Source organism: Pan paniscus, chromosome 2 (assembly GCF_029289425.2).
Source record: "Pan paniscus chromosome 2, NHGRI_mPanPan1-v2.0_pri, whole genome shotgun sequence".
In the NCBI taxonomy this organism is placed as follows: Eukaryota; Metazoa; Chordata; class Mammalia; order Primates; family Hominidae; genus Pan; species Pan paniscus.
In genome coordinates, this window is record NC_085926.1 from 39,757,265 (window position 1) to 39,780,115 (window position 22,851).

At 41.4% G+C, this 22,851-nt stretch overlaps 1 protein-coding gene across 1 annotated transcript in view; it reads left to right on the forward strand.

The window, feature by feature from the left end:
- Window positions 1-14,088: 14,088 nt before the first annotated feature.
- MYRIP (myosin VIIA and Rab interacting protein) overlaps window positions 14,089-22,851 on the forward strand; it is a 448,068-nt gene continuing 439,305 nt past the window's right edge. The window contains exon 1 of the mRNA XM_063602745.1: window positions 14,089-14,545. Within this exon, the coding sequence (XP_063458815.1) occupies window positions 14,505-14,545 (41 nt within the window). The 5' untranslated portion in view covers window positions 14,089-14,504. The remainder of the gene's footprint in view (window positions 14,546-22,851) is intronic.

Genomic DNA, 22,851 nt, shown 5'->3' on the forward strand with positions numbered 1-22,851 from the left:
TCACACGAGGCAGGTATGAAGAGTCACGCAGAGAGAGAGAGAGAGAGAGAAATATGTAACAACTATTAGCATGTATAAGGGAATAGGGTGTGTGGGTTACTTTGAGTTTACAGTTAAATGCCTGAAAGTTCTCTTTAAAGGAAGCTGCAGGAAAGTAGAAGCCCAGTCTGCTAGGTGGTAGAGATGCCTCTACGGTCTTATATCTGGCCATTGGCTTGAGCCATTTTGGTGTGGCATAGAACTGGAAACTGTTTTGGGTGAGTGAGCCCTGCTTCTGACATGAGAAAGTAAAACTTATATGCAAAGTGGATGATGAGGAAAATAAAATTATGAGAATTAACCGTACCCTAGGACATAGATGAAAGAGAAATCTTCAGATTTCTCTGGACGTTGCTGGCATGGGAAGCTGGCGGTGGGCATCCTAAGTGATTGATCAGTGTAGCATATTTGGCATTCCCTGGTCCTGAATTGGAAGAGGGGGACAAAAAATAGGGGAGCTGGCAGTCATTGACCATTCCGGGCTTAGTGCTCCAGGGGTTGTGGGTCAGAATTCTCGTCATAGGTGGTCTGACCATTATCATTTTTATATTCAGTCTCTCAGGGTCTCAATGCTACTAGCCCACTCTGTTTTCAGTGGTTGCTTCAAATGCTACATTGTTTCCATTTTCTCACTACCCTTCCACATTTCCCGTTTAAATCCTCTGGGATACAAGAGAGCGTCAGTGGATCCTTGGAAGAAGCAAATAATGTCTTTTTCTCCTCACATTCCTTCCAAATTATTCTATTGCTCTCCTGAAAGAATACTTCTCTCTTTTCTTCCTGTATAATAGAAGCTTCCTCCACATTATATCCCTTTCTTCCTTACTCTTGGATTACTATGATCCAGATACACTTTTTTTTTTCTCCTACTGTCATAATCCTGTTGGCTCTCTCTTAATGGTGGCGGTGGTAGTGGTAAAGGAGGGGTTACCAAGAGGAGAAATATCACTAATGAGCTGGAATATCATTGCAACCAGCATAGAAATTCTTTACCTCTCAAAGAAATTTTAAAATACATACAAATTCAGGTCATCTGATTAAACAAAATGTGAATATTCAGTGTGTATGAAAGCCTCTGAATGTGTTTGAATTGTAAATGTTTGTGGATGAGCATTTTCTCTGGTGTCTTCATTTCTTCAGTAAGTATTTATTGGGCACTTCCTGTGTTCTAGCTTCTGTCCAGAGCACTTGGAGATATCAGTGAGCAACATAAAGACCCCTGCCCTCATGCAGCTTACATTCTAGTGAGGAAGACACACAACAAATTGTAAGCAGAGTAAGAAAGTTTAGTGTGTTAAAGGGTGATAAGTGCAATGGAATAAGGAAAATGCAGAGCTAGGGGTGGAGGATCAGGAGTGGAGGGGTAGGGGGCAGGTTCATCTGACTTTTTCTTTGGTGATGCCTGACTTTGCCTCTTTAATAGCAAACTTACTGCTAATACCCAGTGAATGAGATCATGACAATTAAAGTCTCCCACAGGATTCGAGGATTGTTATGAAAAAGAGGCACACTCACACGCAGGGCCCTGGTTGAATTTCTGGGCATTCCTGCTAATTTTATTAATCCTCAGCAGAGCTGTAGGTGAGTCAGCTGCCACGGATCTCAACCAGTTCAGGATTCAGAGAAGCATTGTAATCTTATTTGGTTATAGAGGTTATTAACCAAGCCTAGGCTTTGTTGTAAGAACCTGATTAACAGTAAGAAAAATTGTAAGAGGAGACAGTCACAAATCAAGATTCTGTAAGTCAGTAATCATGTTTCCTTCTGTAAAATAATATTTTTATTATCAGAATCTCTCAGCAGCATCAGGGACCCTTATTGGATACCCTAGTCAGTGAATGACAAGATTCGATTATATTTCTGCATTGTCGTTCCAAGATAGAATCAACTTTACTAAAGAAAGCAGCAAAGATTTTAAAAAGCCAATATTTAGTAGGGAAGGAATAGTTGTATAATAAAATATTAATTGTTCTAAAAAGACTCAGAGAAAAATGCCATACTTACCAGAAACAGTATTTTCCCTCCACATTTCTATTTTTATTTCTATTTAGTCCAAAATGATCTGCTTTATCAACTCAAGATAGACATATGATCATATCTTTATTTTTAAAATTAATTACTGCTGAAGAGAAGAACATTCAGAGTTTACCTTTTGAAGCTTAGTCCAGTGGCGTGCATCCTGTTTTTTCACACAGCAAGCAGAATGCATTGAACTATGTTTCCTATTTATCTGCTGCTTCATGGTGGGGCTGTTGAAGACTGGCCTTGTGTGGTTTGGATAGCCCTTGCTGGTCTGGACCACAGTGGATCCCTGTGTTGAGGGCCAAGGTCGCAGCTCTGTTTGATCACATTCCCATGCTTAAGCACTGTTCCTGGGAGACTTCCAGCCACACTCTCGGGTTCTGGGCTCCCTCTCTTTCTTCCCACTCCAATTGCAAACACCTCAGTCCTCATGTGGAGCCTATTCACAAGCTTAGCTTCCTCATTTCTCAAAGTAACTTTATTTTAGTGATCTCCTTGCCCTTCTCTGCACTGGACCTTTGTTGGGTCAGGGTCACTCTGTCCAGTAGTGTAGCTGTTTGCTGCATACAGGTGTCTGGCTGGGAGGACAAATGGAGGCTGAAATTCAGCTCATCCTCCACTTGCCAAGTGCATGCCCCTGAGTTGAGCCCACCACCTTCTAATATATCCAGCCAGAGGGTAAAATGGCCCTCATTCATAGAGAAGTGCTAGTAGGAACACTAAGTGGAGTCATTCTGCTCCTCACCAACTGGTTTTCCTAACTTTAAATTTCAGGTAGCAAGGTTAGGGCATCTACCCACTCTTCATATAAATTGAACCATCTCCTCTTTAGGGACCAGCTTTCAAATCTGGTAGAGATGGCCTCCATCTGATTAAAAAGGTTTTGTTTCACGAGAATTCCTCTTGCCTTTTTTACCCCAAGACTCAAGAGCCAAATACAGTGAGTGCGTACTCACCTTGCTTTTTATATAACTAATGTTCCCTTAAGGTATCTGCCCAGATCCCCTTCATCAGGCAGGCACCCCCAACCCCAGGTGCTATGAGTGTTGGTTGCTAGTGATGCTCAGTTGCCCCTTTCTTTGGAGAGTTATCTTCTGGGGGAGCAGGAGCTACTTCATTCAGGAGGATCTCATCCTGATCACCCCAAATGAAGACAATGCTACTAGCCTGCTCTGGTATAAGAATGCTAAGGGCTGGTCCCACTTGCTTCAAGATGCAATTAGTTCTATGGTGAAATTCATACTCCAGAGAAATAACTCCACGGTATCAATCCAGAGGCTAGTTTCCAGTGAGACCACATTCTTGCTCACTCAGATCCTTCCCCTGCCTCATCCTGCTCCCATCATTCCCGTTCTCCCGAGAGCATCTACTCAATAAATCCTGTGCAGGTGAATCCCTGTCTCAGGCTCTGCTTCTCAGCACCTGACCTAGAATAACAAGTAAAGAAGTCTCCTCATAGCTCTCGGAGAAAAATCTGATCTGTTTGGGGATAGCTTTCTTTCCCTGTTCCTCCTGAGAACACCATTTTCTTTCTTTTTTTATTTAACTTTTATTTTAGGTTCAGGGGTACATGTGCAGGTTTGTTACATAGCTAAATTGCATATCATGTGGGTTTGGTGTATAGATTGTTTCATCACCCAGGTAATCAGCATACTACTTGATAGGTAGTCTTTTGATCCTCAGTGTCCTCCCACCCTCCCCACCCTCCCCACCCTCAAGTATGCCAGGTGTCTGTTGTTTCCTTATTTATGCCCATGTGTGCTCAATGTTTAGCTCCCACTTATAAGTGAGAACATGTGGTATTTGGTTTTCTGTTCCTGCATTAGTTCATTCAAGATGATGGCCTCCAGCTCCATCTATGTTGCTGCAAATAACATGATCTCATTTTGTTTCATGGCTGTGTAGTGTTCCATGGTGCATATGTACCACATTTTCTTCATCCTTTCTACTGTTGATGGGCATTTAGGTTGATTCCATGACTTTGCTATAGTGACTAGTGCTGCAATGAACATATGTGTGCATGTGTCTTTATGGTAGAATGATTTATATTTGTTTGGGTATATACCCAATAACAGGATTGCTGAGTCAAATGGTATTTCTGTTTTAAGGTCTTTGAGAAATCGCCACACTGCTTTCCACAGTGGCTGAACTAATTTACATTCCCGCCAGCAGTGTATAAACATTCCCCTTTCTCTGCAACCTCATCGGCATCTGTTGTTTTTTGACTTTATCATAATAGGCATTCTCACTGGTATGAGATGGTATCTCACTGCAGTTTTGATTTGCATTTCTCTAATGATTAGTGAGATTGAGCATTCTTTTTTTTTTTTTTTTTCTTTTTTTTTTTGTGATGGAGTCTTACTCTGTCGCCCAGGCTGGAGTGCAGTGGTGTGATATCGGCTCACTGCAACCTCCACCTCCCAGGTTCAAGCAATTCCCTTGTCTCAGCCTCCCAAGTAGCTGGGATTACAGGCACTTACCACCATGCCTGGCTACTTTTTGTACTTTTAGTAGAGATGGGGTTTCGTCATGTTGGCCAGGCTGGTCTTAAACTTTTGACCTCAAGTGATCCGCCTGCCTCGGCCTCCCAAAGTGCTGGGATTACAGGCATGAGCCACCATGCCCTGCCTGAGCCTTTATATGTTTGTTGGTCATGTGTGTGTCTTTTTTTGAAAAGTATCTGTTCATGTACTTTGCCCACTTTTAAATAGGGTTATTTCCTTTCTGTTTGTTAATTTTCTTTAGTTCCCTATAGATTCTGGATATTAAACCTTAGTCAGTTGTGCAGTTTGCAAATATTTTCTCCATTCTGTAGGTTGTCTGTTTACTGTTTATAGAAACACTATTTTCTTAAGAAAAGAAAGAATGCCATGCCCTGCTAAGTGTTTTGTTTTGTTCCACATAGATATATATGTAGATATAGGCATATATAAGTAACAAAGCAAAATACTTTGTTTTGTAAGGGAACAAGTAGTTTTTATACATATAAGTACTTTTTTCCTCACAAATACAAGCCTATAGTATATCCTATTTTATAATTCATCCCTCAACTCCCACCTTGAACCTGGCCAACTTACTTTAGACTATGGTCAACTTTCCGCATATTAGTACATATAGATTCACCTTTCTAGTAACTGTATGGAATTCCTTATTTTAACCTGTTGCCAATTCAGACTTGAAAGTGTTTGCATTTTTCAGTATTATAATTTATGCAGAAAAGGTCATGTGCAAACATTTTTGTACCTTGTGCTAGTATTTTGGTAGCACAGAGTTCTAGAAATACAATGTATGGCTCAAACAGTTTGTATGTCTTAAACTAAGTAGAACTCCAAAAATCTCCCACCAATAGAATTTGAGAATACTTATTTCCCCATATTTTTACCAATGTAAATATTTTCAATCTTTTTTCCTTATAAAATTATAATTAACAAAATGTGTTTTAATTTTCACTTTGTGCATTATTGGCAAGGTTAAGCATCTTTTCTAAGTTTGTGGATTACCTGTGCTTTACCTCTGTGTGTGGACTAGTCACACCCTTTGCTCATTTTTTACTGGCTGTTTTGTCAAGCTGATATATCTTAAGCTGTTCCAATTCTCAGGGTATATATGACATCCCTCCCTGGCTTCCAGTGCTGCTCCTCATTTACTCTTACTTTTATCCTTTTATTATGTGACAAGGATTTAGGGAGGAAAGTATAGTTGGCACTGCTGGTGCCGTTCCAGATGCCCTTTCCTGGGGTTGTGCCCCTTTCCCAGCTGGTCTAAGTGTTGGCACCTAATGGCTCATGACTGCCTCTTTCAGATAATTGCTTTCAGCTAAACAGAAGCCACCTTGCATGGGAGAATGTGCTCCAACCAGGGGCAGCAGGTAGATCATGACTGATTTACTGGGATTACAAAGGCCATCCCCTTGCCTCAAAGGGGGATAACTGTGTGGCATAATTCATCCTTTGAAGCTCCCCATGGGCTCAGGCTGAAGCTGATCCCTTTTCAGACCACTTCCCCTTTTTTTATGCTTCTCTCCCTTCGTTTTTCCCTTGAGCACCTACTCAATAATTCACATGTCCCCAGATTCCTGTCTCAGACTCTGTTCCTGAAGAACCTAACCTAAAACAGGCAGTGATATAAATGCATGAGCTCAGAGAAACATCTAATATAAACATCAGGAACCATTTCTTTTTGTGTGGACAATACAAAGTGGTGTACTTGTATGACAAAATCGAATGTTTTAGTCAGTGCTGACTTAATTATCTAGCCTCATTAAAAAACAGAAATAGATTTGTGTGTAAAAAAGCCATGACAGGATGTCATGTTGAGGTTATATAAGGCCCAAATCTGCCTAATATTTGCAGGATGGTAGAGAAAGAACCATTTGATATTCAGAGATCTTATCTAGGCTTTATATGGTAGTCAGAAGGGCAACCTGCCCAGGAGGATATCAGAAGCCACAGACCTGCTGTGTACTCTGCACTCTGGAACTTTTCTGTACCTTGAGGACAAAAATTTTTACAGATCTCATATCTAGTCTTTACTATATTATAGTTGTCACAATATTCCTGGATATTTTTGTGCATGACATGCTTTCTGCATGTGTAGTTGATATGAGGCCAGGGTGAGAATTATCTTCTTTCACAAATATTAGTTGAAAACCTTGCTCACTATAAAGAAGTTTCAAACTATAGACTTGAATACAGTATTATAAGATGTACAATATACCATATTATTATGGTGCTGGATGTACCTCTTCCAATTTCAAGTGGAGAAATGTATTCATTTTTAATTCACCTTTAAAAACGTTTTTAAATTATGAAATACTTAAAGATTCACAGGAAGTTACATGAAAATGTACAGGAAGGTCCCATGCAAATTTCACCAAGCCTCCTCTAATGTTAACATCTTGCATAACCATAATATAATATCAAAACAAAGCAATTAACATTGGTAAAAGCCACAGAGCTTATTCAGATTTCAACAGTTACATATGCACCCACTAGTATGTGCGTGTATATAGTTCTACACAATTTTATCACATATGTGGCTTCATGTAACTACCACCACAATCAAGAGATGGAACTGTACTAAGAGGTGAAGCCGGCTTGGCTTCTGGGTCTGGTGGGGACTTGGAGAACTTTTCTGTCCAGCTAAAGGATTGTAAATGCACCAATCAGCGCTCTGTGTCTAGCTAAAGGTTTGTAAACAGACCAATCAGCACTTTGTAAAGTGGACCAATCAGCACTCTGTAAAGTGGACCAATCAGCACTCTGTAAAATGGACCAATCAGCAGGATGTGGGCGGGGCCAAATAAGGGAATAAAAGCTGGCTACCCCACAGCCAGCAGCAGCAACCGGCTGGGTGCGGAAAGTCTGTTCTTTCACTCTTCACAATAAATCTTGCTGCTGCTCACTCTTTGGGTCTGCACTACCTTTATGAACTGTAACACTCTCTGCGAAGGTTTGCAGCTTCACTTCTGAAGTCAAGCGATACCATGAAGCCACCAGAAGGAAGAAACTCTGGAAACATCTGAACATCTGAAGGAACAAACTCCGGACACACCTTCTTTAAGAGCTGTAACACTCACTGTGAGTGTCCGCGGCTTCGTTCTTGAAGTCAGCGAGACCAAGAACCCACCAGAAGGAACCAATTGTGGACACATTACCACAGGACCCCTCGGTCTAGTCTTTTATAGGCATACCTGCTTCCTGTTCCACCCCCCGCCCATACCCAATAGCTGGTAACCACTAGTCTGCTCTCCATCTCCATAATGTCATTATTTCAAGAATGTTATATAAATGGAATGAGATAGCATATAGGCTTCTTAGTTTGCTTGTTGAAAATACATCAGGATGCCCTTAAGATCCATCCAAGTTGTTGCATTATCAATAGTTTGTCTTATATGTGAGTAGTATTCCACAGTATGGAGATTCTTCATTAACTATTTACTTTTGTGTAGTTTCTAGTTTTTCCATTATGAATAAAACTGCTATGAACATTCTTGTGCAAACTTCTGCATGAATAGAAGTTTTCATTTCTCTAGGATAAATGTCCAAGGGTTCAATTGCTGGATTGTATGGTTAGTCTGATCTTAGTTTTAAAAGAAATGGTGAAACTATATGCTGGAGTGGTTGCATCATTTTACATTCCCACCAGCAATGTATAAATGACACAATTTCTCTGCCTCCTTGCCAGCATTTGGTGGTGTCACTGTTTTTTTTTTTACACATTTTGGTAGGTGGGTGTGTATTGATATCTCATTATAGCTCTGATTTGGATTTACTTAATGGTTAATGATAGTGAACATCTTTTCATGTGCTTATTTCCCAGCAATATTTGGTGAAATATCTCTTCATTTTTTTCTTGTATTTTCTAATTGGATTGATTGGGTGGAGTATCTCTTCATTTTTCTCCCATTTTCTAATTGGTTTGTTTCCTGTTGAATGTTAAGACTTCCTATGTGGAATGCTTGTACACTGTTGGGAGTGTAAATTAGTTCAACTATTGTGAAAGATAGTGCAGCAATTCCTGAAAGAATTAAAACCAGAAATACCATTCAACCCAGCAATTCCATTACTGGGTGCATACCCCAAGGGATATAAATTGTTCTATCATAAAGACACATGCACTCATATGTTCATTGCAACACTATTCACAATAGCCAAAACATGGAATCAACCTAGATGTCCATCAGTGATGGACTGGATAAAGAAAATGTGGTACATATATACCATGGAATACTATGCAGCCATGAAAAAGAGATTATGCCTTTTGCAGGAACGTGGATGGAGCTGGAGGTCATTATCCTTAGCAAACCAATGTAGGAACAGAAAACCAAGTACTGCATGTTCTCACTTATAAGTGGAAGCTAAATGATGGGGAGACATGGACAAAGAGAGGCGGACCACATACACTGGGGCCTATTGGAGGGTAGAGAGGGGAGGAAGAAAAGGATCAGGAAAATAACTAATGGGTACTAGGTTTAATAGCTGGGTGATGAAGTAATCTGTATAACAAACCTCCATCACACAAGTTTAACTGTATAACAAACGTGTACCCCTGAGCTTAAAAGTTAAAAAAAGAGTTCCATGTGTATTGGAAATACAAGTCCTTTGTCAGTTACATGATATGAAAATATTTTTTTCCAGAATGTAATTTGTCTTTTTGTCTTCTTAATAGGGTCTTTCACAAAACAAACATTTTAAATTATGATGGGGTCCAACTTATAAATTTTTCTTTTCACTTACTTTTTAGTCAACAAATAATTATTGAATATCAACAATTTATTAAGATATTGTTCCAGGCACCCTGTAGAGATCACGGATGTGACATAGCTTTAACTTCAGGGCACTTAGAGTCTAGCAGGGGAGATTGGAGATCTATGCAAATAACTAATAATACATAGCAAGTGCTAAGTGACATGGAAGAGGTCGAGATACATTTTTGGCTGATAAGGAAGCAGTGAGTGAAAGTTTTATTTCACCCCTTATACATAAGAAATGTCACAAAATAGCATAGAATCTTCATTTATAAACTCATTTTCCAGGTTGAAAATGATAGTTTTTAAATAAGTAACATATAATAAATCTCATGTACAAAATGATTCCACATACATTGTATCAATAACAATCTTACAGGGTGGTGGAGAGGATTACAACATATTTTATATGTGAAAAAATCTTAGATTCAGCCAAGTTAAGCAACTTGCCCAAGGTCATGCAGCCAGGAAGTGGTGAGTTCAGACTGGCACCTCAGTCTTGTGATTAATGCTCTTTTAATTCTACCCAGAATCCTCCTGAGACATGTCCTTTTCTTGCTAGTATAAACTCATCAGTCTTCTGGCTAAGAAATGAATTGTCTGATTCGCATTTTAAAAGAAGACGTGGTATGGTTCCTTATGCACACAAATGTCAAAGAGCTCTTATTGATAAAGGAGGAATCCATTAATGCTCTTACGGTGGTCAAGATCATGCAGAAAATGGAAAAACAAGCACTGCCTGTGAGTCATGAGGTGATGCTATGGTTGGATTCAATGACATTTTGCTGGATGACTGCTCAGGATGGGGGAATTGAGAACATGGTATTTTAGGTCATCTGTGCCAGGCACACTGTTATCCAAAATCATCTTTGGATGCCAAACCTTTCACAGAGAACATTAAAAAGCAGTAGTATTAGCTGGTGAAGAAAGGTGGGCCTGTTTCTAACCCAAAGGACTACCTACCAATAGGAAACTGGGGCTCATTTTCATTCCTCTGTCTCTGGGCTTCCATCTGTACTTCCTGCCTTATTTGTGACCTTGCTCGAATCACTTAACTATTCTGTATTTATTTGTCTTTCTTTTAAAGTGTTTATAACTTAGGTAAGATGTTAGGACTTTGATTCTGAGAGTCTGTAAAGAAGTGGATTGACTAAGTCAGCTTTGCAAACCTCTGCATAATGCCAAATAAACTTTGAACCCAGCACCCAATCATGTCATGATGCAGCCCCTGTGGGGCCCATGTTGAAAGTACCCTTTGACATTCTATATTCAAACATTTATCCTGTTGGCCTGGCATCCAGTTGAAAAAGCTGAAATCTTCACTGGATCTGGACAGAAATGAATTCCAGTATTTACATGTGGCTTACTATGTACCAGTCGGGAGGCACGTGTAGGAAAATAGGTGAGCTGTGGTAAACTTTTCAGCTGATTTACTCCAACCACTGTGTCCATCTTACTGTCTTTGCTACTCACAAACATAACACTCCAGTCTTTACACTTCTCAAGGGCCGGACTTAATGATTGGAGCAAGACAAATAAGTTTTCCTGGGCAACTTAATGTGCACTGTGGAGGGGAAGACTTGCCTCATTCTTAGGTGCTGGCCACTGAGTAGAACGTAATTCTGGAGCTGTCAGATGCCACTACATTAAGTAAGTCAGCTTAATAATAAAACCCAAGGGGGAAAGCTGAGAGGAGTAGTGGAGAAAGAGGGAAAGAGAGAGCAAACAAACTAGAGAGAGGCTGAGACTGTAGTTCTACTGCTGACATCACCTGAACCCCTGAATCCAAAAGTGCCTGATGTTAGACCTACATCTGGACTTTGCATTTAAGTGAGCCTATGTATTTCTTTTCATGTTTAAGCCTTTTAGAGTTGGGTTTCTGCCACTTGTAACTAAGAGTTCTTGAGATCTCTTAAATAAGTTATAATAAATCCTATTCAGTAGAATATCATATAGCTGGAAGAAAAGGAAGGAAGGAGGGAGGAAGGGAGGAAGAAAGGAAGAAGAGAGGGAGGGAGAGAGGGAAGGGAGGGAGGAAGGAAGAAGGGGAAACTCCTTATAATGATAGGGAATTATTACATGATACATTGTTTAGGGGAAAGGCCAATCGACTTGTTATTATAATTTGCACTTATTGATTACAACAATTCAGAACAATGAACATCATTTAACATAAGTTTATTTTGTCTGTCCAGATGGATTATCAACTCCTGAACATTCTTATCCTATTTTTTCTCCCCTCCATAGCAATCAACAGGCTCACAGTACTGTTTTTTATTGGACTCTGCTCCCTGAGGTAAAATCATGTTGAAAACCTAGTTTCAAACAAATGTTTTTATGAAATGTTTCACTGGCAGGACTTGGTTTCACAATCAAGAATCTATTGGTCTGACAAAAATAAACCAAAAAATGGGCAAAGGATATGAACATAGAGTTTAAAAGGAAATACAAGTGTCTCATAAACATATGTAAAAATGTTCTACCTCACTTTTAATAAGATAATTAGCAAGTCAAGCTATCGAGACCATTTTATATAATTGGCAAAGATCTGCAAGTTGGATAATGTACTGTGTAAAGGGATATGTCAGTGTATCAGAAAAGTATCAGTCAGGTACAACTAGAAAAACAGAAACCACTTGGAATATTTGAAATGGGGGGAAGTTAAAACATAGAGTTGGTTACACAGAGGATGTGAGAGGCTGAAAGACTCCCAGGAAACAGTGAGACCACTGGAGATTAGCAACAGTAGGACATCCTGTTACCTCCAGGCCAAAGGGACAAGAGGGGGAGGTGTTGCCAGAACCCAGGGAGCTGAGCCCATACTGAGCCTGTCCTACTGGACTTGAGACCACCCAGGAAGAGTAGCTGCTGCCCTAGACACCCTTCTGTTCCCACTACCCAAGCTGAAAGGGAAGAATGGGAAACACCCTGGCTTCTCCCTTTCTCCCTCCTATTCTCCTACTGCTGAGTCCCATCGGCCAATTGATAGGGGAGTCTGGGAAATGAAGCCCCCCATGAAGCAGAGTTGGAAGGACTAGGAATGGATATGAGAGCTAACAGGCTCAGAACCATCAGAGGGGTGGGTGTGTGAAATATGCACTCACATACCTTGTGTGAGATCATGAGTTTATATCTCTATGAAGGGCATTTGACATTATCCAAATTACAAATGCACATCACCTTTGACCCCATGATCCAGTTGTACAGATTTATTCTTCATATGTACCCCCACACATACACAGTTACATAGGAACAAAGTTATTCACGCATAATTGTTATTAACAGTGATAGATTGGAGACCATTTAAATGCCCATAATTGGGGGCCCTTACATAAATTTTGGCATATCTTATTCAATGGAATATCATACAGTGGTAAAATAACAAGAAAAAGTTTTTGGTAATGATATGGAATGACTCCACGATAATATCTTGTTAAGGGAAAAGATCAAAATGTAAAACAATGTGCATAGTTTGTACAACAAAAATAAAAATAAGAGCATTAGACAAATATGTTTGTGTATATGTCAATTTCCTTGAGGAGGGTACACACTGGTTGCCCCCAGGAAGAGGAATTGAGAGACAAGGGTGGGAGGGAGTCTTGTTAACTGTGTTCCATTTGTAGTTTTAGAATTTTGTGCCACGTGAATGCTAATCAAGCACAGCTAAATAAAATTTAAATTTAATGTAAACAAAAGAGAAACTAACTTCCTTCCACTTTACCAGTTTGTAGACATTAAAATCCCTTTAAAGGAGGGAATCGAATCTTTAAAGAAATTAACTCCTTTACCTTCCGAGTTCCTTTCTTTAAGGTTTTGTCTTGTTTTGTTTTGTTTTGTTTTCTGCTGTGGACTGATCAGCAAACAAGCCATTTATTTCTACTGCGCAAATTTACACGGAGAGAACAGCCTCAACCCACCGGCTTGAGAGGATTTCCAGGGATTCAGAAATCGCCAGTGTAACTCCATAAATGCTTTATTTTCATGGAGCCACTTCCACCCTGCAGCTAAAATTGACAAAGTGTTTTCACAGCCGAGTTGTTGGGGCTGAGGCAGTGGGTCTCAGGAAGATCCCTGGCTTAATGGATGCAAACGCACAATGAAGTCCCGGCCTGGAGTGGAACCTTTCAACTCCCAGCCATTCTTCCAGGACCGGGAACTCCTGGCACGAGCCCGAAAGCGTTCCTCACTTGCAGCAGTCTTTGGGAGTCTTTCTGACAGCGCGGGCTCACTAACCCGGCGGTTCCGCAGCTGTGGGGGGTCTGGGAGACTTGGGGGCGCATTAGCCTGGACAGCTCCCTGATCGCTAACCCCTTTGATGTGTGTTGAATGAATGAGCGTCGTTAGCGTAGTAAATTTATGGGAGAATTAAAGCAATCCAGATAGGGGTCACTACGGCGACTTTAATTACCCAGGGACTGTGAAGTGGGGAAGAGCTGTCTGTGGAGGAGCGCCACACCATGTCTTAGATTCAGGCAGGCCCCGGATTCTGGTGACCCATTACTCTACGGTCACTGAGGGTCCGGGCCCCCAGGACTCAGAGGCAGGAGACAGGAAAAGCCTGACTTAGAATCGGGGAAGGACCTGGAGTCGCACCTGGGGGCTCCCGGACCGCGGCCCCAATACTGCACTGCGCCGCAGGGAAGAGCCCCGGGAGGGGCGCGGGTCCCCGCCCCGGGCGCGCGCAGCCCTGCCCCGCCTCCTCCCGGTGCGCCCCGCCCCTCCCGGCGCGTGCCGCCCGCGCGCCCGAGGTGCTCTGGAAGAACCGGCCGGGCGGGCACCCCCTGCCCCGGCGCAGGCGCGATCGCGGGCCGCCCCTCCCGCCGGGCGCCCTGCACGCGCCCCCGCCCCGCCTCCGCACGCTCCCCCGCTCCAGGCGCCTCTGATTGGCTGTCGGCCGGGCCAGCAGGTGTCGGCGGTGGCTGCGGCCAGGCTGGCCCTGGCTGCCTGCGGCGCGGGCGCCTCCCTCGCAGCCGCTGCTGCCGACGCCGCTGCGCTCCCGCCTCCTGTCGGTTCCTGGGTTCCCGCTGTGGCTGCGGTTCTGGCAGCCGAGCCCCCGCGGTGCTGCAGCCCAGCTTTAGCGCGCAGACCGACCCGCGCCCCTTCTTCGCCGCCGGCAGCCTCTAATCCACGCGGCGCGTTGCGGCAGGTGCCCTGGGCGTACTGAGGCGCGGTGGCCTGAGCCCGGCCGCCATCGATGACCCCGGTCGCGGACTTGCTTCAGGCTGGCCACCCTGTGTGAGTACCGTCCGCCTCCCTCTTCTCCCCTCTGGCAGCTTTGCGCCACTCTCCCCTCAACGTTGCCGCAACTTCGGGGGTGGGTGTGTGAAGGTATGGAGGTGTCTCACGCTCCCCCGCACCCTGTGCGCGTCCGGAGCCAGGAACCCTAGGCGCGGCCAGTCAGCCTCTGCGGAGGGGCGAGGGGCGCGGTACTTGAACTTGCTCAGGGATCATCGCGGAGTCAGAATCGCCTCTTTCTCTCGCTGCTGGGGTGGGAGCTCGCCTCTGCGTTTCCCTCGCGTTTTCCGATCCCGGATGGCCACGTAGTGCTTGGGCTGCGGTTCACCGCGTACCTACTTTGCTGCGGGCGCACCGGTGGGACGCCTCAAACCATCCGTTAAGCGCCCCGCAAGCAGCCCAGCGCGACGGACCTGACTCAAACTCTTAATTCTGTAAAACGGGGGTAATCAGGGACTCTCTCAAGGTCACAGCTGGTGCTCAGAGTTAGAAAACAGGTGGATTGCGTCTGGCCCTCGCCCGCGGGCTGCCTGGGGAGGGGAGAGCTGTTGGCGGGGCGGTCACTTCAGCTTCATCCCGGGTTCCTCCTCATACTCCCTTTCCGCCACAGCCGCCAGACTTGAAGAGGTAGGGAGCCAATCCCAGGGGGCTCTACATAGATTTGGAGGTAACGGCGGAGGATCTTCCTGATGGAAGCGTGGAGCGGAAAGATTCAGTGGTGGGAACCCCAAGACCTGCGGCTTTTTGGAGCACTTGCTCCCCTTCTTGTTCCTTAATTTACTGACGTCTTGGCAGCGTAGGGGAATTTGTTCTTATATCCGTCCTGCTCCTCTTTTCTTTTGCCAAATAAGCACCGTCCCCAAGGATAAGTACGTATCCCAAAACTCTTAAATGCACACACCGGTTTGGGCCTAGGGACTTCTAAGAGAAGCGAGTACGCTGTGGGCTTGGTTCGCTAACGTTGGCTCCTATCCGCTCCTAGAAAATGCCTTGAGTCTGGCTTCATTTCCATGCTCTCCATCTCCCCGACCATGATCTCGATTTGTTGATTTTCTTGACACTTACTCAGGGGAAGAAGACTGAGACTGGGGGCTGACCAGTCTTGGGGTATGCAAATGATGTCGGGTGTGATTCTTTTACTCCAGGTCCTTTGAGGTGGCTCCAGTGGGGCCGCCTGTGGTGTTGTGGGCGCTTCTCAGAGCTCTGGGCTGGGGAGAGGGTCACCTAGCCTCTCTTGCCATTATCACCTTGTCCCTTCAACTCAGCCTCCCCCACCCCAACTCTGAAACTCAGCCATGAGATCAATACTTAGTTTTGTGATGACTGACCAGCATCTTTGAACCTGAACTTTTTCATTTATAAAATGAAATAATCCCCGCCGCCTTTCAATCTTCCCAAGGAACCTGGAGTTCACAGGATATGATAAATGTGAAAATGCACTGGGGTTTTATTAAAAAGTCGAAGGAAGATGGTTCCAGGCATCTGGGTCTATGGTGGAAATGGAGGTAATTTTAAAAATTTTACAGCAATATCTGGGACCCTATTTGCAGATTTCAAAATCTTTTTAGAGAAATTTAGTTTGCCAAGACTTTGAAGATACTGCTTTCCATCTTCCTGCTCACGTTCCTTTGCCTGGCCGTGGGCAGCTGCATCTCTCCTAATTACCCACCACTACCTCCATCTGCGAGCTGTCTCTGTGGGCCAGAAGCTGTGTCTGTGGGACTGTTTCTGGAGAGTGGGGGGAGGCTGTGTGTGTGTGTGTTGTCTCTGAGGAGTCAAAGTGTGTCTCTGTAGAGATGGTGTGTATCTCTTGGTGGCGCAGTGTTCTGTGTGGTCTGGGTTTCGTTTGTCTGCGTGTATGGTGGTAGAAGGGAGAGTTATCTGGCTGCAGAATTTGTTCACTTGAGAAAGTGAAGTGTTAGCCATACTCAGCTCAGTCATTTAAACTAGCGGTAGCATAGATTATGTTCTATCTCCTTCCTCCCTGCCCAGAGGGATTCCCGATGGCTGAAAAATATCCCGTAGAAAACAAGGCTTCCCCCTGATTTTGCTTTCGAATTATTATTGTGTATGCACAGACTCTTGTCGGAAAGCCAAGTTAAAGGGAGATGACTGACCAGACCTTGGTGAATTTAACAGTCTGTTGAAGTATAATTCCAGAAAATAATGCAGTTCTGAAGGATACACTCAGTGGATTGTCACAACTGAGCACACCTGTGTAACCAGTGCCCTGATTAAGACCCAGAATATTTCCAATCTTCCCATTACCCCTACCTACAGGCACTACCCTCCAAGGGTAGCCATCATCCTGCTTAGTTTTATCAGGTTAGTTTTATTTTTATTACTATTGTTATTTATTTTATCATTTTAGTTCCCAAGCTAAAATGAGACTTCTTGATGATTTTCTACCTCCTTTTTAATAAATGCAATCCAAGAGTAGTTATAGTTAAGCCAGTACAGAAAAATAGAAGGAATAATTTAGCCTTACAATCTGGGTGAAGAATGACTTGGTTGTCCCACCACACCTTGATCATTAGTTATTTGGTGGCGTAACAAACCTGATCCCAGATGTAACAGTGCTGACGTTGGTCAATGGCGGCTGGTTTGTTCCCATAAGAGCTTTTTCATAGGGTGAATTAAAGCAATGCAAACATGAAATTATGTGATATTAAAATATGAATGAAGAAAAAATGAATAGATTCTCATTTGATATATAAAAAGGAAATATTTTGAATTCCTCAAAGATAAAAAGTTGACAGACAATCAGAATTTGAAAGCTGACTGATTTATGAACTGTTGGTGGTGTTGCCACATGGTGGCGCCAGGTTGGCTGGAGAACTGAAATACCTACCATCTTTTCCCAAGCTCTCAGAAAGGAATCCCAGGAATAAAATCCAACAATCCAACAACTCAGTATCTCCGAACATGATTTCCAACTACTATTTTCCATATCTAGCAAGTAGATCCCTTGTGTGGTCCCTACTACTAAATCCATGGGTAGAACTCTATCCCAGCTCTTTATGAAGATGGCCTGTGGGATGGGGGCAGGTGCTTGTTGGAGAGAGCTGGAGGTGGGACACTGTTGCCTTTCCCTCAGCAAGATGGAGTTAAGGTGGTGTGTCCTTGTGATTTTAAAGAGGGTTAAGTGAGAAGCAAGCTTAGGTCGCCTCATCCTACCCCAGAATCTCTTCAGAGGTTTGAGGGAATGAGTTCTCATTCCGAAGGCTGGTATCTCTTTTCACAGAGCCCTGTCGATGCTGAACCTGGAAGAATACATAGCCCTGGCTGTAGCCACGCTACTGTTGCTGGAAGACATGTCCCAAAATCCCACAGAGCATGCCCAAGTTACCCAGGAGATGTGGGGATGTTGTATCCAGATATGGAGAAGGCTAAGTGGACCCAGCTGGTGCCCTTCTCCCATCCATCACCTTTTGTTTTTATTGTCAGCACGACTGAGATGCTGTTTAGAAGATTGTATTCATTTGGTGGCTTCCATGCCCATAATCACCAAGAGTGTTGAGTGTTTGTCATGTGCTGGACACGATAATTATATTTATTTATTCTTCACAATAGGAGGAGGATGGCTTTCCAATTTTAAGATAAAAGAACTGCACCTTGAAAGTTACACACTCTAAGTTTACACACTATGCAAGCCGGAGTGAAGGTTAAGAGCCAAGTGCCTGAGACAACATCCCTAGCTGAGTTGTACTCCTCTGCAGCGGCCAGGAGGTGGAGGGGAGTCTTATATATAATTCTTTTGTCTTCACTGGCACCTACTCTAGCACTTTACATGTAGCCACTTAAGTGTAAGTATGGAATTGCTGAAAATAGAAAATTCTGTCATAAGCAAGAAGGACAGTGAAAGATGAGAACTTGGGGTCAAGTCCATTCAACCTGCAATGCTGGGACTCAGCATGCCTACTAGAGTGTGTAGTTTTATTATGTGTTTAAAACACCATGTTATGGACACCTGTCTTATCTATTTTTGTGATTTTTTTCACCTAACTTTTTTTACATGTGTTGATAACATATATTGATCATTGTAAATCTAGTTGACTCATTTTAGCTTAGCATTCCTTTGATATGCCACAGTTTACATATTGATAGATAAAAGATTTTTCTACCTCTTGCTATTATTAAATATATTACAAGGAATATCCTTGACAAGATCTTGTAGAAATGTACAAGAGTGTGTCTTGGGCATATATCCTCAGAAGGGGAACAACTGAGTAGTAGGATATGTATGCTTAAATCAACATTCATCTGTTATTTTAGCTCTCCTAGGTTTGGCAGGTTGCCCTCCTACTGCATTGTGTTGGAGTTCCTTGTATTCCCATATCTTTGGCTGTGACTGGTATTAATCAGATGTTTTGATTTTGGCTAATCTGAGAAGCTTGGAATGTATTTTACTGCTCTTTTGCTTTGCATTTCCCTTAGAGATTATCTTTTTAATATATAGTTTTAATATAGTTTTTCAATTTTTTGTGTATTTCCATTGGTTTTTTTACTGGCAAAATTTTGTTTTTCATAGTTGGGTCTTTGAACTCCTCTGAAATTTGTATACCTGTGTTGTTGAGGCAGGAGTATAATTGTTTTCCATATTGAAAACCATTTACCACATTATAATTTAATGAATAGTTTACTATTTTCTCATTTATTTTGTTGCCATCTCTGACATACGCTAATTTCTGTTTTATCCTTGGATCTGTCTCTTGACTCTCTGTTCTACTCATATTTTTGTGATTCCTGAGCTAATACCATTTCATTTAATTATTAAAGCTTTATAATAAATCTTCTCTTCTTACCCTTTTTCCTTAAAACTGTCTTGGCTACTCTTGATGCTTTAGGCTTCAACATGAATTTTAGGATCTATCCCTTCCTATGAAAATTCCTGTTATAATTTACATTGAATCTAAAGGTTAATTAGAGGAGACTTTTACCTTTTCACTATTGATATGTTCCTTTCATGGACATGGCCTATCTCTATACATTATTTTGTAGGTCATTCTACAAGGCTTTATAATATTCTCCATAAAGTTCTGAAACTTGTATTAGGCACCTTATAGGTTTTCATTATCATTTTTCAGTTGAGGTATAAGTCACATACTATACAATTCACTCATTGAAAGTTTACAATTTAGTGTTTTTAGTAAATTTGCAGGGTATGCAGCCATCAACACAATCTAATTTTAGAATATTTTTGAACCCTGCAAAATAAACCCTGTACCCATTAGCAGTCATTTCTCAGTTCTTATCCCTCCACGCACCCTGCCACACACCCAGCCCTAGGCAACCTTACCAATCTACTAAGTCTATACATTTGCCCATTCTGGATATTTCATATAAATGGAATCATACAGTAATACAGTATGTGGCATTTTGTGTCTGGCTTCTTTCACTTAGTGTAATGTTTTCAAGGTTATCTATGTTGTTGAATGCATCATTGCTTCATTCCTTTTTATTGGTGTATTTCATCATATATGTGTGTGTGTGTATGTATGTATATATATATATACACATACATATCACATCTTAGTATCCCTTCATTAGTCCTTAGAAGTTTTATTGCTCTTGTGAATGGGATCATCTCTCCTCTAGCTACATTTTTAAAATTGGTTATTGCCAGTATATAGTAAGGGGGCTGTTTTTTTGTATTCTGATTTTCTATTTGGCATCTTTGTTGGTTTGTAGATTCTCTGGATATTCTGTAGAAAGCCATAGGTACTACAAGTAATGGTGGTTTTGTTTCTTCTGTTTTAAAACTGTTTATATATTTTTTCCTTGGAATATTACACTGCCTAGGGCCTCTGGCATAATGTAGAGGAATAGTGGTGATAGTGGACCTCCCAGTCTGGTATGACTTTGATAATGCTTTTAAATATTCACCAAGAGTATGGTGGTTACTTTAGGTTTGTGGCAGATTTGCTTTAACGTGTTAAGAAATTGTATACTTTTGGTGTTCTAATAGCGTTTTTTTTTCAATTATGCTTATGTTAAATTTTTATCATATTCCTTTTTTATAGCCTCTTTAACAAAGTTGAATTATTAGCTATAATATCAATTCATTTTGTTTTCCTTCCAAAGTTTGTATTATGAAAATGTTATATTTCCAAATGTAAAATTATATTTTAATATTGAATTTACCTTTTCTTTTTTTCTTTTTTTTTTGTTTTGTTTTGTTTTGAGACAGAGTCTTGCTCAGTCACCCAGGCTGGAGTGCAGTGGTGCAATCTCGGCTCACTGCAAGCTCCGCCTCCTGGGTTCACACCATTCTCCTGCCTCAGCCTCCTGAGTAGCTGGGACTACAGGCGCCGGCCACCACGCCCAGCTAAATTTTTTGTATTTTTAGTAGAGACGGGGTTTCACCATTTTAGCCAGGATGGTCTCGATCTCCTGACCTCATGATCCACCCGCCTCGGCCTCCCAAAGTGCTGGGATTACAGGCGTGAGCCACCGCGCCCAGCCTGAATTTGCCTTTTCAAATCATACTGACACCCTATCCTGAGAGTAAACTCCCCTTGTAGGTATTTTTCTTTCTTCTCTTACTTGAGGATCAGTATCTTGAAGAAAGATCAGACTGACTGAAGAGTTTACAAAGGCTAATAAATATGAAGCACTCTGAACAGTGCCTGGCACTTAAGTCTTAGTTATTATCATAATTATACAATGTAGTTAGTAATAAATTATCAAAGAGTGTTGATTTGGAGTCCTGAGGAGGAGGCTTCACTAGGGGGAGGCCGGCCCAAATGGAGTGGCTAATGGAGAATGTGGTATTTGACTTGGCAATTGAAATTAAATTAAGTGTGTTAATATAAAACATAATAATTATAGAAATATAGGCAAACAGAAGAAAGTAAAAATCACCTATATTCCCACCACTTAGTTGCTTTTGAAATTTTTATATATTTTTTTCAGAGGTCATTTGATATTGTATACATAAATCCAAACCTTATAAAATATTCATTTTCTGAATCTCACTAGTTGTTAAGCCTCTGTAATGATAACAGCCTTCACATCATCACATGAAAACATTCATTAATGAATTGCCCACTTATATGTAGGTCCCCATTGTGATGTCTTAAGATAGCACTAACGAGTGTCTGCCTACTAAGCATCATTTCCTTTATAGGCCAGTTGCTCCTCAGTTATATAGGATTTTACTGGACATGATAGTGCAAATTCATTGTAGAATAGAATTGCAAATCTTGCAAAAGATGGAGAACTTCGTGAAACTGATGAAACTAGGTTGACAATCTGCAGAAAACACTTGCTGATTGTTGAACACATTGATTGCTGACAGCCCTACACCTGGTAAGGATCGAAAAAGAGACAGTATCTGCATGCTCCAGAAGAGAATGAGTTGAATGACAAAATAGGGAGAGGTCCTTTTGATGCCCATCCTCAAATAATTTTGCTCAAAAGTGATACTGTTTCTGAGCTTGTCAGAAACGTCAAATGCTCATTGAAGGATGTTTTGTGCTCTTAAGTTTGCAGGGGAATTTATTCCCCAAATATGAAAACATGATTTATTTTAAGGTAGCATTTTCCAGAAGAAATATGCTAGGAATACATGTAGTTTAAAATCTTCTCATGGGCACATTAAAAATTTTTTTAAAATGGTGGAACTAATTTTAATATATTTAATTCAGTATATCAAATATACTTTTGTATATATTTCAAGATAAAATCAATATAAAATTATCAATGGAATGTGTGACGTTCTTTTTTCTATACTAAGCCTTTGGAATCTAGAATGTATTTTATACCCACAACACATTTCAACTGGACTAGTCACATTTCAAGTGCTCAGTAGCCACATGTATTGGATAGTGTGGTTCTAAGAACTAGTGTAAAGTTGTATATCAAAATTTGCTAAAAGATTAAATAAAATGTATCCTCTTGTTTTTTTCCCTTAAAATGTAATACTAATCAAAACTTTTTATTTCCCATTATTTACTGTGATATTTTAAGTGGATTCACTTTAACTGACTTTTCTCTGGTAACAAGTATCCTTGAATAATATGGACCATATGAATATTGTTTTTTAAAAATAAAATGATACTTTAAAAAACTTAACAACACATCAGCAACTTTAATGCCAGTATTTATTCTTCTGTCATTACTTTCATCCTTCAAATAATCTGTTTAATCTATGTACTGTAATTTGTTCAATGAAACCATTCTTTTAAGACAGTAGGCACTTTAGACTTTTATTAACTTCAACTTTGTAGACATTCTTTATTTTCTTGAGATGAAGTACTTTGTCAAAGTTAGTTTACTTTAAGCTTTTGCTATATATTTTCAAA